Here is an 18,892-nt window from a genome sequence, read left to right as displayed (position 1 = left end):
CAAAGAGAAAAAGAGTAAAAATCCAAAAAGTGAAGAGTATCAGTGTGTTGTGGACAACTTCAGTCACCCCAATGTCCCTGTAATTGGAGTCTCTAAAGAAGGCACGTGCTGTTGTGTGCTTAGCTGCTCAGTCGTGTCCGACTCTTTGCGACCCCATAGACTCTAGCCTGCCAGGCTCCTCTGTCCATGGGATTCTCCAGGCAAGAATACTAGAGTGGGTTGCCATGACCTCCTCCAGGGGATCTTCCCAACCCAGGGATCAAACCCAGGAATCCCACATTGCAGGCGGATTCTTTACAGTCTGAGCCACCAGGGAATCCCAAAGAAGGCATGTTGGGGCAGAAAAAAATAGCTAAGAAATAATGGCCTCAAATTTTCCAAATTTGATAATAATTGTAGACCGATAAATCCAAAAAGCTCAGTGTGCTTGAAGCACAAGAAATGAAGAAAACCACATCAAAGCCCATCCTTAAACAGATTACTCAAAGCCAGTGGTCAAGAAAACCTTAAAACCAGAGGAAAGAAGACACACTACTAACAGAGGAACAAAGAATTTCTCATTGGAAGCAATGCAAGCAAGAAGACAGTAGAGCAACATCTTGAAAGCACCGAAAGAGAAATTAACCTCGAATTCTATAACCAGTGAAAATTTCTTTCAAAATTGAAGGCTAAATAAAGACTGTTTCAGATATACTAATACAAAAACTGAAATAATTTATCTGTATCTTACTATAAGTAATGTTAAGGGAGGAAAGAAAATGATGCCAGATGGAAATATTAATCTACACAAAGGAATAAAGAGCTCAGAAAATGAAAACTACACAGGTTAAATATGTCAGACTTTTTTTCCTGTTACTCAGATCTCTAAAAGAGAATTGATTGATTGAAGAACAATAATACAGATGCATTATGGGTTTATAACATTTGTATCTGTGAACTATACAATAAGAGTGGCATAAAGACCTAAAGAGGGAAAATGGTAGAATACTGTTATAAGGTTCTTATATGTGAATTAGTATAATTTCACTTGAAGCAAAGAGAATACAGTTGACCCTTGAACAATGCAGAGATTAGGGTCACTGACCTCTGTACAGTCAAAAATCCAAATATAACTTACATTCAGCTGTTCCTATACTCGGTTGTCATATCTGGGGTTCTTCCACACCCTCTTATTCACCCAACTGGAGATTGTGTGAGAGTACAGTATTTACAATTGAAGAAAAAAATCGACATATAAGTGTACTTGCACAGTTGAAGCCCATGTTGTTCAAGGGTCATCTGTACTCAACTCATTCTGTGAGGCCAGCATTACTCTGATAACAAAACTAGGCAAAAACATTGCAAGAAAAGAAAATTACAGATCAGTATCTCTCATGAACGTAAATGCAAAAATTCTAAGCCTGCCCTTGCTGCTCCTGCTAAGTCGCTTCAGTCGTGTCCGACTCCATGCTACCCCATAGACGGCAGCCCACCAGGCTCCCCCGTCCCTGGGATTCTCCAGGTAAGAACACTGGAGTGGGTTGCCATTTCCTTCTCCAATGCATGAAAGTGAAAAGTGGAAGTGAAGTCACTCGGTCATGTCCGACTCTTGGCGACCCCATGGACTGCAGCCCACCAGGCTCCTCCATCCATGGGATTTTCCAGGCAAGAGTACTGGAGTGGGGTGCCATTGCCTTCTCTGATTCTAAGCCTAATTTTAGCATATTGAATCTAATAATCTGTAAATGGATCATATGTAAACAAGTAGGGTTTACCCAGGATGGTAGGGTTGGTTTAACGTTAAAAATCAATGTAATACACCATATTAACAAAATGAAAAAGAAAAATCCTATGATCAAGAGATGCAGACAAAGCATTTGACAGACGTCATATCTATTCCTGATGAAAACGCTCAGCAAAATAATAGAAAGGAACTATTCAACTTGATAAAGGACTTTTATGAAAATTTGACAGTTAACATTGAGCTCAATGTTGAATGACTGAATGCTTTACTCCTACAATGAACAACAAAAAACAACAAAAAAGAACAGGATGTCTGGTACAACGTTTCTCTTCAATGCTGTACTGGAATTTCTAGTCAGGGCAAAAAGACAAAGAAACGGGAGGAGAGAGAAGTGAGAGGAGAGGAGAGGGAGCCAAAATAGTACATACTGTGTGATTCAGTGCCTATGAACTCTGGAAAATGCAAACTAACTTATGCTGACAGAAAGCACGTTACTAGTGGCCTAGGGAGGGAGAGCAGGAGGGAAGGATTAAAACTGGGACAAGATGGGGGACTTCCCATCATGCAAGAATTCTCTGGGCAATGCAGGGGACTCAGGTTTGATTCCTGGTTGGATCAGTACCAGCTCACTAAATGAAAAAAGGACCATACTTAGTGGTTTGCATGTTTAGAAAGCTGTGACAAACCTGAAGAGTGTATTAAAAAGCAGAGACATCACTTTGCCAACAAAGGACCCAAAGCTGTGGTTTTTCCACTAGTCACGTATGGATGTGAGAGTTGGACCATAAAGAAGGCTGAGTGCAGAAGAACTGCTCCTTTCAAATTGTGGTGCTGGAGAAGACTCTTGAGAGTCCCTTGAACAGCATGGAGATTAAACCAGTCAATCCTAAAGGAAATCAACCCTGAGTATTCATTGAAAGGACTGATGTGAAGCTCCAGTACTTTGGCCACTTTATGCAAAGAGCCGACTCATTGGAAAAGACCCTGATGCTGGGAAAGATTGAACGCAGGAGGAGAAGGGGTCAGCAGAGGATGATATGGTTAGATAGCCTCACCGACTGAACGGCCACGAATTTGAGCAAGCTCCAGGAGACAGTGGAGGACAGAGGAGCCTTACTACAATCCATGAGCTCACAAAGAGTCAGACACAACTTAGTGACTGAACAACAACAACAAATTTTTAGAAAGCTGAGGAAAAAGAAAGGATCCTAAATGTTTCCAAAGGAGAATCAGGTCATATTCAAAACATTAGGATTTATAATATTGAATTTCTATATAGCAACTCTGGGGTGCTAGAAGACAATGGAGCATGGCCTTCATATTTTTGAAAGAAAGGTTTACTAACTTGAACTTCTGTATCTGACTGTGTGTGTGGATAAAAATATTCCATATGTTAAATATATGGATAAAATTAGGACATTTCAGTCATTTAAAATGTCAAAAAATTCACTTCCTGTATACCTCTTATTAGGAAATAATTGGAGTCTGTGCTCCAGGAATAAACCATAAAAGAGGAGGACAAAAGGTCTAGGAAAATGCTCCAGTGAAGGGGAGAGAGTGAGGAACCCCAGAGATGAAGGGAGAGAGGCATCCCTGGCAAAGTGTCCGCTATTTAGTGGTCTGGAGAGCAGACAGTCTCAGCTGGCACAGGAGAAAACCCCCAAGGGATGTATTCAAGACTGCAGTGAAATTGACAGATTACCTGAAGTGTTTGAACTTATTAAGAGGAGACTCACCACTTTGTTGGAGGGTTTGCGGGTGAATTAGTGAAAACACATAATAAATACCAAGTTAAAAAAATCTGATAGAAAGTATAAGACGAAGTAGTAGTTTTTAGTTCCAGGGAAAAGAAAAAATATCCAAGAAAGGAGACTTATTCCTTATGATTCAGCTGTATATGTTATTTACTGAGTAATAGCATTGTTAGAGCTGAATATTGATTTGAACAAAAATTGTGATTTATATTGGGAGGATGGGAGAAGGGAGGTACGTTTGTGTTGTGGGGTGGCAGCAGAAGAGCATGCTCAGTGGTGAGAACATGGAAGTGATGGGGTGTGGTTTATTCTTTTAAGAATTTGGATAGTAAAGGGAAGGGGAAAAATAGGATATCTGGAGAGGTTATAAGGCCAAAAATAACTTTTTCAGAATAGAATAGATTGGGCTTCCCTGGTGGCTCAGTGGTAAAGAATCCACCTGCCAATGCCAGAGACACAGGTTCAATCCCTAATCTGGGGAGACCCCACATGCCAAGAAGCAGCTAAACCTGTGTGCCACAACTATTGAGCCTGTGCTCTATAGTCCAGGAATCACAACTACTGAGCCAGTGTGCCGCAACTAGTGAAGTCCATGTGCCCTGGAGCCTCTGCTCCACAGCAAGAGAAGTCACCGCAATGAGAAGCCCACGTGCCTCAGCTAGAGAGTAGCCCCCGCTTGCTGCAGCTGGAGAAAAAGCCCACACAGCAATGAAGACCCAACAGAGCCACAAATAAATACATAAATAAAATTATAGATAGAAGAGATTATGAAGTATTTGTAGGTTGAGGAGATGGATTTACTAGAAAGGGAGAAAGAAGGGTGCCTTAGATAATAAGATCCCAGAGGAGGCAGTATGGTGTAGGTCATGAGTTTAGCAACAAGTGGTGAGGTTAACCTTGCAGAGCAGTCAAGGGAGGAAATGGGTGAAGATGCAGAGGTTTAAGGTATAATCACCAGAGAAAAAATGAGGGGCTTTTGGAACTTTGTATTGGATAGGCTCACAAGATACTCTTAGGCATTGTCATCTTCAGAAAGGATGGGCTTAGGGAGAATGCCTAGTGGGTGGATTTGACGTCTTTGAGGAGAGCAGAAAAGGTACAGGATAGATGAGTGAAGGATGTGGTACAGTAGGTCAGTCATTCAGCCCAGTCCTGGCACCTAGAAGGCATTGGAAGTTTTGTTGAAAGAACGAATGATGGACCAGAAGGCCTGTGTTCGAGTCTGGGAAGGATCCACTGACAGAAGTTACATTGTTTCCCTCCTGGGCTCAACAGCAGGGGGGCAGCAGGTGAGCCAAGGATCACAGCTGCTTGCCAGGCCTTTCCGGAGCTACTGGGAAGGAGCACAGGGAAAGGGAGGAAGAGGAAGTGCTGGGAGATAGCAGAAAACACTTCCTAAAACAAGTAACTTTGCAACCAGGGTTTGAAGGTTAAGTGGAAGTTCACCAGAAAGACGGGATGAGGACAGGCTGTCCAGGCAGAGGTGCTGAATGTCAGCACTGAGTGCAAGTTAATTGGTATGATTTGTAAAGGAACCAGTTTTGTAACTTCCTCCAGCTCTGCACTCCAGAAGCTGAAGGGGAAAAGGAGAAGGATTTGGCAAGACAGGGATGTCCTAAGGACAAGTTGGTGGTGAGCAAATTTAGGACATTGCCGAGAAAAGTCACCAAAATGCCTGTCGGCTAGAGCTCTGAATACACAGTGAGGGAAGAGGAAAACCACAGAACTAGATGGGACAATGAAGACTCCTTACAGATTCAAGTGGAAGGGAGGAGTGGAAGAGGTTCTTGTGGTCAGAGGCGGATCTCAGAGTTCATGGACCTCAGTGTGGAGAGGTCCGGATGGATGGCAAGACCCAGCCTCGAGTCCTGCCCACCTCCTCGTTGAAGCAGGAAGGAGATGAAGCTGCCTAGGATGGGTCTAGAGTATCTGATGCCTGTAGACTGAGTTTAGTGCCCTTCCTTCCCTAAGTTGTTCAGTTGCATTCTCTGACTGTTTTGTAATTGACTAGTTTGTCTTTCCCACCAATCTGCAAGTTTCAAGGGGGTGGGGCAAAGACTGTCTTCTTTACCACAGCACCTAGCATGTAATATGTACCCAACAAATACTTGTTAAACAAATGAATGGAAGTGAGAGAAAGGCGAGGATATGGTGTAAGTTTTCTTTTTTTGTTGTTGTTTTGTTTTTTATTTATTTTTAACTGGGGCACAATTGCTTTACTATGTTATGTTGGTTTCTGCCATATATCAGCATGAATCAGCCATAAGTATACGTTTGTCCCTTCTCTCTTGAGTCTCCTTCCTACCTCCCACCCCATCCCACCCCTCTAGGTTGTCACAGAGCACAGAGTTCGAGCTCCCTGCATCATACAGCAAATATCCACTGCCTATGTAATTTTACATATGGTAATGTGTATGTTTCAATGCTACTCTCTCAATTTGTCCCACCCTCTCCTTCCCCATGGTGTAAGTTTTATGAATGAAAATATTTAAGCTTCTGAAGATGAGGTCAAGGGAGAGGAATGGTGGAGATCATCAAATTAAGTCCCAAAGTGTTCCAGACATTTGTAGAAAAGAAATAAAGATGGGAAGAGACAAGAAATAAAGAGGTGGAAGAGAATAAAGAAGGAAATGATCTTGAGAAAAACAGGAATTGGCAGTAAGGAGCAGTGATCTTTCTGGACCATTTTTGTTGCCTTCTGAGATGCTGGACAGTGAGAAAAGGTAAGAACCCTGGTGAAGGAGATAGTGTCTTCTGGGGAAAAGCATTTTAATTGGTACTTGAAAGAACGAGCAGGAATGTGAAGTGAATGTGAGGCAGAAGACCAGGGCTTCTAGGCAAGAAGAGACATTATATGTAAAGGCACAAAGGGCCGAGAAGTTGGTGTGTGCTCCACCAGGCTTCAGAATGGGTGAGTGAGGCAGGGGCGATAAAAAAGCTCACTTAGGCAAATGAACTGAACTTTTATCCCTCAAGAGAGGTGATAAGAGTGAAGAATTTCGAGGAGAGTGATGTGATCTTGTTTGCAGTTTACAGTTTGCATTTGATGGAAGTGATTTGGAGGATGGATTGAAATAAGATGGGACCCGAAGCACAAAGACTAGAGAGAAGGCTTTTGTAGTAGTGAGATTTAGAGAAGCTGTCTTTACCTACGGCAGTTAAAGAGGATAAAGAAGGGGTGATGAGTATGAGAGCTGTGTAAGAGATAGAAGCCACTGTACTTAGTGATTAATAAGGAAGTTAAGGGGTTAAGGAGGGAAGGTGGAGGGCCTGTAACCTCGATTATAAGTTTCCTGTTTGAGGATCTTGGTGAATGATAGTACCATTTACAGACATAGCAGATATAAAAAAGAGAGGAAATCTAAGGACAAAGATGGTGTTTCCTTTTGGACCTATTGGACCATCCAAGTGGAGACTAATAAAATATGGGGGCTTCCCTGGTGGCTCAGATGGTTAAGAATCTGCCTGCAATGCAGAAGACATGGGTTGTCTCGGAGTCAGAAAGATCCTTTGGAGAAGGGAATGACAACCCACTCCAGTATTCTTGTCTGGAGAATTCCAGGGACCGAGGAGTCCGGCAGGCTACAATCCCTGGGGTCGCAAAGAGTCAGACATGGCTGAGCAGCTTTCACGCACTTTATGGGGGCTGCAGTTAAAGATTTGAAAGTCATTATAGGGGAGCTTGTTGAAACTGTGGACTTTTTGATTATTGCGTCTTGTCATTATTGTGGTTATTAAAAATTGGTTATAGATAAGCCTTTAAAAAACATCTAAGCAGAGGCCGAGTCCGCAATGTAGAGGTCTTTAATTGGAAAGGATTTTTAGAGATGAAAGATTGAGAAAATTTCATAGTGTATAGAAAATAGTCGTTCTTTGAGAAAATTATTGCAAGAAACTTTAAAGAATTTGTCATCTGTTTTTCCTAATTGAGGCATAACATTTATTTGTAAAGTTCAGAAAATGCACAGTTCATTGATTTTTTTTCACATATGTGTACTTTCATGTAACCAAAGACCTAGACAAAGACCATCTCTACCTCCTCATAAAGTTCCCTTTGCAACCTTGTAACCATGTTTTTTTCTTCTAGAGGTTTAGATCACTGTAAATTTAGAATGGGAGAATCCTGTCTCTCCTTAGCAAAGCCTGGTGGGCTCCAGGATCAGGAAGTCCACAGAGAAGAATAGAAGTCGAAACCTGGTTTGCATTTCGCAGTATGCGTCTTTTATTATTCTTACTTACAATTCCTCCAGTTTTTCCTTTTAATGGAAAGGAGATTTTTTCCATTAAAAATATCAATTTTTCTGTTCTTTCTGAAACTTAGCCTCTTAATACTCTTCCATCTTCTCCAGTATTTCTGAGAAATGAAGACTGCAGAGGGAGGGTTGCAGAACTGGAAAGCCTTTTGTTTTATTTGGGTTTCATTATGGTGTGTGTATGTATTATTGTTGTCTGTCTTCCAGATTACTAGTTTCTGTTAAAAGAAACAGCACAGGGAACTGTACTTAATGTGATGACCTGAATGGGAAGAAAGCCCAAAAGGGAGGGGATATAAGTATATGTATGGCTGATTCATTTTGCTGTGCAGTAGAAACTAACACATTGTAAAGCAACTATGCTCCAATAAAAATTAATTAACCTTGATTGCTGGGAAAGATTGAGGGCAGGAGGAGGAGAAGGGGGTGACAGAGAATGAAATGGTTGGATGGCATCACTGACTCAATGGACACGAGTTTGAGCAAGCTCCTGGAGATGGCAAAAGACAGGGAAGCCCAGCGTGCTGCCTTCCATTGGGTCGCAAAGATTCGGACACGACTGAGCAACAGCAACAGTGGGCAGTATTTTTCTAAGTAGGGAATAATCCTTGAATACATCTGTTGAGATCTCTCTCCTTGAATACTTTTGTTTGACTTTTTAAAAATTATGCCTTTGGGGGAAGTTTTCATAGGACTAATTGTCTCAGTTTGTGGAGGTAGCTCTGTCTTTGCCACTTATTTTCCTTTATTGAGCAATAAACCATCTGAAATAATAGAATGCTTTGTTTCTTCTTTTGAAAGTTGTATTCAGAAATAAACCATACTTATGAAAGAGAAAAGAAAAACACACAGTTAAAAGAATAATTATAAAATAAACACCCATATACCTACTACATAGGCCAAGAAATAGAATCTATACCCTAGAAACCATGTGCCCCTTCCTGATTGAATCCCCCCGATTCCCTAAGATACTAATTAGCCTAAATTTTGTAATAGTTATTCCCTTTTCTTTATAGTTTTATAAACTATAAATATACATATGTGTCTTTATATATACATATACGTGATTTTAAAATTTATGTACTTGAATTTATGTTAATAGATTTATACTGGATTTGTATTCTTCTGTGACTTGCTGCTTTCACCTCGTATTGTGTTTTTGTAACTCATCCAGGTTGAGGCGTGTTGCTGTAGTTGATTCATTTTCATGCAGTATTATATTCTATTGTCTTAAAACACCATTGCCTATTTGTCTATTTTTAATGTTGATGAAAGTTTATTTTTTTCCTGTTAAAAATAGTGCTACTAAAAATATTTTTGTATTTATGCACAAACGTTTCTTTAGGGTATATATCTAGAAGTGCAATCACTGGTTTGTACAGTAAGTACATAATCAAGTGTAGTAGATAATGGCAGACTACTTAAAAATAGTGGTACCAGTTTTCCCTCCCGCTGGAATGGATGAGAGCTGCTATTGCTCTGCACCCTTGTCAACACTTGGTGTTGCCCAACTTTTAAACTTTAGCCAGCCTGGTGGTGGTTAAATGGTATCTCTTTGTGGTTTTAATTTGCATTTTCCTGATTGACAGGAGACTGAACATCTTTTCATTTATTTAGGGCCGTGTATGCATCCTCTTAAGTGAAATTCATACTCAGTTATTTTGTAGAGTTTTCTGGTAGGCTGTCTTTTTCTTACTGTTTCATAGCATTTTTTTTAAAAATTATATTCTGGATGCTGACCTTTTGTCACAGTTATGAATTGCAAATCAACATGCTTCCTTTTTTTATTCTGCAAATCTGGTCATGCAAGGAGAGATGCCATATACAAACATGGAGAAGGAAACCTTTGACTGGGGCTCCTGTTCTAGTTAGGCATGTAGTGGAATGCCATGTGGTTCTGTAAGCACAGGCCCTGCACTTGGAAGTGACTGCATCTTGGTTCCTGACTGCTGCTGACCTGTGGTGCTTGACTTTGCAGGTGGAACAGGAGGATTTTGTAATGGAAGGGCATGGCAAGACTCCACCTCCTGGTGAAGAAAGCAAACAGTGAGTCATGGTTTATTGAAAAAGGGTCTTATTTCAGATCTTCAGAAGCACTTTGGTTAAACCTGCTGAGAGCATATTTGCAAGGGATGTATATGTTGGGTACATTGTGAAACTCCCCAGTTGCTTTGGTGGCTGTTAATGCATTGCTTCTGTTTATAGACAGACTAACTGGAGGGGCAAGAAAGTTGGCTTTGTAGTTTTTCACACTTGACTAATTAAAATTTATGTTACGCTTTAGCAAAGGCTTTAAGGCTTAGGTTGTTTCAAATTGAACTAACTCAGTCTGGTTGATTTCCAAAGATGGTGTAAAATGGTATATCCTTTTCTTAGCAATGTCTTTATGAAGTGAACTGAATTAATAGACTGTTTCCCTGCATTCTAAGTGTGAATTTATTTAAATAGTACTTCCTGAAATTCTATTCCATTTAGTTATTTATACTTCTGATCTTTGTTGAAATAACAAATTGTTTCCCCAGAGGAACAGGAATTATAAATAATATGACTTAGCCAACATTCTAAATAATTCAGGATCTCTCCTCTAACTTCTTAAGGAGTGATAAGTTCTAAATCTGAAATTGAGAGTCCTCTGGGTAGCTTTCTGGTGGCAGTGAGTAGATTTTTTCCTCCCTCTGTCACAGAACTTGAAAAATTATGTTGCAGAGCAGACTGGTGTTTCATATGCCCTTTTAAAGGAAAAACAGTTAAGACTGGCTTCAAGTACTGACATAACTACCATTTTTTATTCAGACAGTAGTCTTCTAAGTTAATGGGACAGTGACTTGTGGAATTCACTGAAAATCTGTAGAGAGAAACTCTTTCTCTCATCTTTTTTTTTTCCCCCTCGAAAATAGTTTTGGTCTGTCCTATGAAAATTTTGTCTCCGAAACCCTTGGGAATGAATTATGCAGAATATGCTATGCTGCCACAAAGCCAGGTTCATTAAAGGAGAATGTTTGTCTTGTATTTGTTGTGAATGGAAACCAGGATATTTTCACAGCTGGTTTAATTTGCTAACCAGGCAGTTTTAAAAATAGCTTACAATATAAATCCTAACTTTGCTGTATTCTGTCAAATGCACTTATATTCTGCATGGGTGGATGGAATCAATTCATCTTTAGCAAATTAGAAAGCCTAACATCTAGTCCCAGTAGAATTACAGGAGCACTTCAGGTGCCCTGCCCGCTATTCACTCTCCACTCCTACACTCAGGTCAAAGGTCTTATAATAGAAAAATCCTTGCTCCCATTTGACAAGAGTTTTCTGTGCACAAGAACTTTGCTTAGACGCTGCCGGTGTTTTTTCCACCCTTCACAGCGTCTCCACTTCAGATACTGGAGTGGGTAACTTGCCTGCGATAATGCACCTTGAAACAGAAGTTAGGATCTGAATTGAATCTTTCTGACTTTAAAGTGTTTTATGATATCTCTTGAACTCAAATTCTTTGCCAACGTCGGGAACTATGTTCCTGAAAAGTATTGTGGCCAGCAAAACTGCAGTTGTCAAGATCAAAGTCTCATGGCTAAGAGTGAGTTGGGGGAAACAATGAAAATGGCACAAAGCCTATTTTTAAAACACAGGTGAAGTTCCTATTCTCTGAAGGGTATCCATTTCCCAAACAAACCAGTCTTTATCTTTAAAAACCTGCTCCAATAACCCCTATCCTGAATCAGCCCCTTTAGGTATTCAGGAAACATTGCTTGGGCAGATTCTCCCACAAGTTTTACATTATACAAACTATACTTCTTTTAGAGAGCTTCAGATGGCTCCAGCAGACTGAAACATCATGGGTTGTATACTTACCATTCTCCCTTGATAGTTTTGTTTTCACAAGTCTCTGCCTTTTCACAGATCAATCTTGTTTAATTTTGTTTTGTGAGTTTTTTTTTTTTTCCCTGGGCTTGGTCAGCTATCATATATTGAAATGATAAAGCAGAAGTGAATATTCTTGCTGGGTCTTCCTCCCATACACCTGCCCACTTCTTTTGTGGGAGTTGGGAGCAAAGCGGCTGTGTTGTTTTGTTTGAGGCAACAGAAATAAACAGATTGCAAATTTTTATTTTTTGTGTCTCAGAACTGCAGTTAGCAAAGGATCATTCCATCCGGATAGTAGGATCTAGGAACTGAATACTACATTCTGGATGCTGTGAGTGACACATTGCTGAATGACTTACGAAATTCCCATCTGTTCTTTTATTTTTTTAATTATAAAAGTAATATCTGGTCATCATAAAACATTCAAACAGTAAGTGTGAATTTAGAATTATTCGCTTCTTCTACCCTACCTTTCTTCCTCATCTTCTGAAACTTTTTCTGTGTATTTAGAAAAACAACTAAACAGATTTTTTTTCTAACATTCTTTGAGACTTACTTTTTTCATTTGACATCTTTTGCAGTCTATTTCATTCCTTTAAACATCTGCAAAAGTACATTCTGTTATACTGTAATCATTCTCTAATAAATATTTTGGTGACTTGCACTTCTTTGATGATTAAAAATATTAATACTTTTTTTTAACATCTTTATTCTTATATCTTTATACACAAATGTATTTCTGTAGAATAAATTTCTAGATATGGAGCTGTTTGGCTCATGGGCTGTGTTTTTTTACAAGGAGGTAGCTGCTATCAAATTACTGTCAAAAGAACTCTATCAATGTTCATTTCCATCTGCAGTGAGAGTACCCATTCCTCCACACTGTTAATGACAGTAAAATTATTTATCTCCGAATTTTTGCCACTCTAGTATTTTATGGCTTTAATTTGCACTTTTATTCTTACTAATAAGATGGAATATCTTGTTAATCTCTTGGCTGTTGATTTTTATACCTTGTACCACCTGTTTACATATGATTCCCACTTTTCTTTTGGAATGTTTGTTTTGATAGCTTTGTAGGAACCCTTTACAAAGTGTAGATATTAACCTTTGTCTTTTAAGATGTTTAAATATTTTCTCCCAGGCCTTATTGTTGAACATTGGGGCATCTTTCATACTAATAAACCACTTAAATTTTTATGTAGTAAAATCAGCCTTTATGGTTTCTGTGTTTCATGCTTGTCTAGAGAAGTCCCTTCTACTCTAACATGATAAAATGTCCTGAGTATTTCTACTGTATTTTTCACATTTAGACCTTTAACTGAACTGGTACTCATTTTTGTGTATGGTGAGAGGCAGAGATCTAACTTAATTTTTTTCTAAATGGGTTTTCCAAATGGCTGCCATTCATTGGTATTAGCGTGTATAGATAGCCTGTTTCACGTATGGAGGCAGGTGGAGCACAGGGATTATATAACTCGCAGGTCACAGTAAATTCTAGTAAGGATTAGGTCTCAGATTATTTGTTAGCTGATCTGTGCCACTTTCCTTCTTCATCTAACATTTTTACCATAGGTTCTGGAAGTCTTGAAAAAATTTTATTTCTGTGATGTTTATTTCAATGGTATACGTTCTGTCAACAGGCAGTGTAAGGTAGCTAAGCATGTAGAAAGCTTTCTTGAAAAAATAATTGACTTCCCATATTGAAAATGTTTGTGCTAAATTGTTAATGTTTGGATCATTTGTGCTGATTGCTGGTGTACATGTGAATAAGATTTAGCAGAGTATACAACTTTAAACATTTGTTTATTTATATAGTCTGAATATATTTGCTTTTTAATGAGGTTTATTTACTATTAATGTATCTATAATCATTTTTTTGAGCATATTCACTTATGAGCTATTGGAGAAAATCAGACAAACCGAGTTTATTGCCACATAATATTGATCACATGACATGTTTAACACTGGGTTAAATATAAAACTAGACAGCATATTAAAAAGCAGAGATATTACTTTGCCAACAAAGGTCCATCTAGTCAAGGCTATGGTTTTTCCAGTGGTCATGTATGGATGTGAGAGTTGGATTATAAAGAAAGCTGAGCGCAGAAGAATTGATGCTTTTGAACTGTGGTGTTGGAGAAGACTCTTGAGAGTCCCTTGGACTGCAAGGAGATCCAGCCAGTCCATCCTAAAGGAGATCAGTCCTGGGTGTTCATCAGAGGGACTGATATTGAAACTGAAACTCCAATACTTTGGCCACCTAATGCAGAGAGCTGATTCATTTGAAAAGACCCTGATGCTGGGAAAGATTGAGGGCAGGAGGAGAAGGGGACAACAGAGGATGAGATGGTTGGATGGCATCACCGACTCAATGGACATGGGTTTGGGTGGACTCCGGAAGTTGGTGATGGACAGGGAGGCCTGGCGTGCTACAGTTCATGGGGTCACAAAGAATCGGACACAACTGAGACTGAACTGAACTGAACTGAAATATAAAACTATTACAACTTTTTAAAACTCAGCACGAGCAGATACTTGTTTATAGGTTGTGTCTGATCATCCTTATTTAAAAGCTATTTCAGATAAAATAGCAGGGCTTCCCTGGTAGCTCAGAGGGTAAAGCATCTGCCTGCAATGCAGGGGACCCAGGATCAGTCCCTGGGTCGGGAAGAGTCCCTGGAGAAGGAAGTGGCAACCCACTTCAGTATTCTTGCCCTGGAGAATCCCGTGGACAGAGGAGCCTGGTGGGCTACAGTCCACAGTGTCGCAGAGTAGGACACAGCTGAGCAACTTCACTTTTCTTTCTCAGATAAAATATTTCTACACAGGCAGAATTTTGATTTGGTTTTACTTCTGATACAAGTAATGATCTAGATATCTATGGGCATATCATTTCTTATAAATTATTTTGGAGTTAGATGTTAGTTTTGGTGTATTAATGAGTTTGTTCTCTTTTTCATTTCTTCCTTAAAATTTTAATATAACTTATAAACAAATCTAACTTTAAATCTCCATGTTGAAATTCAGTCATATTCTCAAGAGATACTTGTCTTTAACCTACTAAAAAACCTCAATTTTTCTAGTAAATTTTTATTGATTCAATTTTCTTAATTATTTTGGTTCATTTTATGAAAGGTTATTGTTTAAAAACAAATCTCTCAAAAAAAAATAAAAAAAATAAAAAAATAAAAACAAATCTCTCAGAGATATTTACACATTCATATTTATTGCAGCATTATTCATAAGAGTCAAAAGGTGTAACAACCCAGATTCCATTAACAGATGCATGGATAAAGAAAATGTGGTATATACATAGAGTGGAATATTATGAAGCCTTAAAAAGAAGGAAATCTTGTCACATGCTACAACATGCATGAACTTTAAGGATATTGTGCCAAGCAAAATAAGCCAGTCACAAAGGACCAGTACTGTATGCCACCCATATGGGGTATCTAATGTAGTCATAGAAATAGAAGGTAGAAAGTGGTAGTTGTCAAGTCCTAGGGGGAGAAAGGAGAAAGAATTAGTATTTAATGGGTATAGAGTTCAAAATGAGAAAGTTCTAGTGATCTGTTGCAAAACAAAGCAGATACACTTAACACCACTGAACTTTACACTTAAAAATAGTGAAGATGTAAAATTTATTTTTTTTAACCACAATAAAAAAAAAATTAGCGACCAGATTGAGAAGTTTACATGTAAAATGTAGCCTGGATTTCAAAGACTTAGTACAAAAAAAGAATGCGAAATTAATGACTTTTATATTGTTTTATTTATTCATAGCACTCAAAAGCAATTAGGCCATTTGTTGGTATTTAGGAGAGCATTCCTTTAAATAAGAGAAAGGACTCTGAACAGAAAAATCTCATCCTTTTATGAAAACGTGAGACCAAATTCTCAATCATCTGTATTCTGCTTAATCATGAACAAGAGCAAGAATTCAAGTTAAATAAATTAAACCAAACTGCCTTGTTACAAAAGAAATGAAGCTCAGGTTGCCCTTGGCTCCAAAGTCCTTATTTTCACACTACAGTGTTTTGAGTGAAAGTGAAAAGGTGTTAAAGTTGCTCAGTCAGTCAGTTCAGTCGCTCAGTCATGTCCAATTCTTTGCTACCCCATGGATTGCAGCACACCAGGCCTCTGTCCCTCACCATCTCCTAAAGTTTGCTTAAGTTCACGTCCATTGCATCTGTGACACCATCTAGCCTTCTCATCCTCTGACACCCTCTTCTTCTTCTGCCCTCAATCTTTCCCAGCATCAGGTACATTTCCAGTCAGTCAGCTGTTCATATCAGGTGACCAAAATACTGGAGCTTCAGCTTCAGCATCAGTCCTTCCAACGAGTATTCAGGGTTGATTTCCCTTAAGATTGACTGGTTTGATCTTCTTTCTGTCCAAGGGACTTTCAGGAGTCATCTCTAGTTCAAAGGCATCAATTCTTTGGTGCTCTGCTTTCTTTATGGTCCAGCTCTCACAATTATATGTGACCACTGGGAAGACCATAGCTTTGACTATACGGACCTTTGTCGGCAGAGTAACTTCTCTGTTTTCACCACACTGTTTAGGTTTGTCATAGCTTTCCTGCCAAGAGGCAATCGTCTTCTGATTTCATGGCTGCAGTCACCATTTGCAGTGATTTTAGAGCCCAAGAAGAGGAAATCTGTCCCTACTTCCATGTTTCCCTTCTATTTGCCATGAAGTAATGGGGCCAGATGCCATGGTCTTAGATTTTTAATACTTAGTTTTAAGCTGGTTCTTTCATTCTCCTCCTTCAACCTCAAGAGGCTCTTTAGTTCATCTTCACTTTTAGCCATTAGAGTGGTATCATCCATATATCTGAGGTTGTTGATGTTTCTCCCACCTATCTTGATTCCAGCTTGAAACTTATCCTGCCTGGCATTTCTCATGATGTGCTCAGCATATAGATTAAATGAACAGGGTGACAGCAGACAGCCCTGTTGTACTCCTTTCTTAATCTTGAACCAATAAGTTGTTCTATACAGTGTTCTAACTGTTGCTTCTTGATCCGCATACATGTTTCTCGGGAGTCAGGTAAGACGGTCTGGTATTCCCATCTCTTTAAGAACTTTCCACAGTTTATTTTGATCCACACAGTCAAAGGCTTTAATGTAGTCAATGAAACGGAGGTAGATGTTTTCTGAAATTCCCTAGCTTTCTCTATGATCCAGCAAATATTGGCAATTTGATCTCTGGTTCCTCTTCCTTTTTTAAACCCAGCTTGGATATCTGGAAGTTCTTGGTTTGAATGATGCTGAAGCCTAGCATGCAAAATTTTATGCATGACCTTGCCAGCATGGGAGATAAGTGCAATTATCCAACGGTTAGCACATTCTTTAGTACTACCCTTCTTGGGAATTAGGATGAGGATTGACCTTTTCCAGTCCTGTGGCCACTGCTGAGTCTTCCATATTTGCAGACATATTGAGTGCAACACTTTGATGGCATCATCCTTTAAGGTTTTGAATAGTTCTACTGGAATTCCATCACATCCACTAGCTTTATTAACAGCAGTGCTTCCTAAGGCCCATTTGACTTTGCTCTCCAGAACGTCTGGTTCTGGGTGACTGACCACACCATCATTGTTATCTGGTTCATGAAAATCTTTTTTGTATACTTCTTCTGTGTATTCTTTCCATCTCTTACTGATCTCTTCACTGTCTACTAGGTCTCTACCGTTTCTGTCCTACATTATGCCCACCTTTGGGCAAAATGTTCCCTTGATATCGCCAATTTTCCTGAAGAGATCTCTAGTATTTCCCCTTCTGTTGTGTTTTCTTCTAGTTTTAGGCACTGTTCATTGAAGAAGGCTTCCTTACCCTCTGTGCTGTTCTTTGGAACTCTGCATTTAGTTGGATATAACTTTCCCTTTCTGTCTTGCTTTTTGCTTTCTCTTCTTTCTTTCAGTTCAGTTCAGTTCAGTTCAGTCACTCAGTCGTGTCTGATTCTTTGCAACCCCATGAATCACAGCACGCCAAGCCTCCCTGTCCATCACCAACTCCCGGAGTTCACTCAAACTCACGTCCATCGAGTCGGTGATACCACAGCTATTTGTAAAGCCTCCTCAGATAACCACTTTACCTTCTTGCTTTTCTTTTTCTTTGCGATGATTTTGTTTGCTGCCTCCTGTACAATATTACAGACCTCTGTCCATAGTTCTTCAGGCACGCTGTTTTCTGGGTCTAATCCCTTGATTCTGTTCATTACCTCCACTGCATATTCATAGGGGATTTAAGTCATACCTGGCTGGCCTACTGGTTTCCCCCGATTTCTTCAGTTTTAAGCCTGAATTTTGCTATGAAAAGCTGATGATCTGAGCCACAGTCAGCTCTTGTTTTTGCTGACTTTACAGCTTGTCTATCTTTGACTACAAAAGTGAAAGTAAAAGTCACTCAGTTGAACAATTTTATTTTTTATATTGGCCATTTGGCGATGTCTATGTGTAAAGTCATCTCTTGTGTTGTTGAAAAAGGGTATTGCTATGATCAGTGCATTCTTTTGGCAGAATTCAGTTAGCCTTTGCCCAGCTTCATTTTGTTATTCAAAGCCAAACTTGCCTGCTACTCCAGGTATCGCTTGACTTCCTACTTTTGCATTAAAATCCCCAGTGATGAATAGAACATCTTTTTTGGTGTTAGTTCTAGGAGGTCTTTTAGGTCTTCATAGAACTGATCAACGACAGCTTCTTCAGCATCAGTGGTAGGGGCATAGACTTGGACTACTGTGATGTTGAATGACTTGCCTTGGAAATGAACTGAGATCATTTTGTCATTTGCATTTTGGACTCTTTTTGTTTATTGTGAGGGCTACTCCATTTTTTCTATGGGATTCTTGCCCACAGTAGTTGATGCAATGATCATCCAAATTAAATTCACCCATTCTGGTCCATTTAATCAGTCCATTTCTGGTTCACTGATTCCTAAGATGTCAATGTTTATTCTTATCATCTCCTGCTTGACCATGTCCAATTTACCTTGCTTCATGGACCTAACGTTCCAGGTTCCTACACAATACTGTTCTTGGCAGGATTGGATTTTACTTTCATTATCAGACACATCCACAACTGAGCATCGTTTACACTTTGGCCTAGACACTTCATTCTTTCTGGGGCTGTTAATAGTTCTCCTCCACTCTTCCTCAGGAGCATATTGGACACCTTCAGACCTGGGGGACTCATCTTTCAGTGTCATATCTTTTTGTCCTTTTATACAGTTCATGAGGTTCTCATGGCAAGTACACTGGGGTGGTTTACCGTCCCCTCCTCCAGTGGATCACATTTTGTC

General features: G+C 39.4%; 1 protein-coding gene across 15 annotated transcripts in view; it reads left to right on the top strand.

The window, feature by feature from the left end:
- TNRC6B (trinucleotide repeat containing adaptor 6B) overlaps nucleotides 1–18,892 on the top strand; it is a 260,774-nt gene that overhangs the window by 86,224 nt on the left and 155,658 nt on the right. For 11 of the 15 annotated variants that reach the window (XM_055566764.1, XM_055566736.1, XM_055566702.1 and 8 more), the window contains one exon: nucleotides 9,709–9,776. In XM_055566764.1, the coding sequence (XP_055422739.1) occupies nucleotides 9,730–9,776 (47 nt within the window). In that variant the 5' untranslated portion in view covers nucleotides 9,709–9,729. Of the gene's footprint in view, nucleotides 1–4,340; nucleotides 4,767–4,808; nucleotides 5,631–9,708; nucleotides 9,777–18,892 lie in introns of those variants that run through there. The other 4 variants (XM_055566796.1, XM_055566688.1, XM_055566695.1 and 1 more) reach the window with 3 other exon arrangements.

Source organism: Bubalus kerabau, chromosome 1 (genome assembly GCF_029407905.1).
Source record: "Bubalus kerabau isolate K-KA32 ecotype Philippines breed swamp buffalo chromosome 1, PCC_UOA_SB_1v2, whole genome shotgun sequence".
Lineage (NCBI taxonomy): Eukaryota > Metazoa > Chordata > Mammalia > Artiodactyla > Bovidae > Bubalus > Bubalus kerabau.
This window is presented reverse-complemented; position numbering and strand designations above follow the sequence as displayed.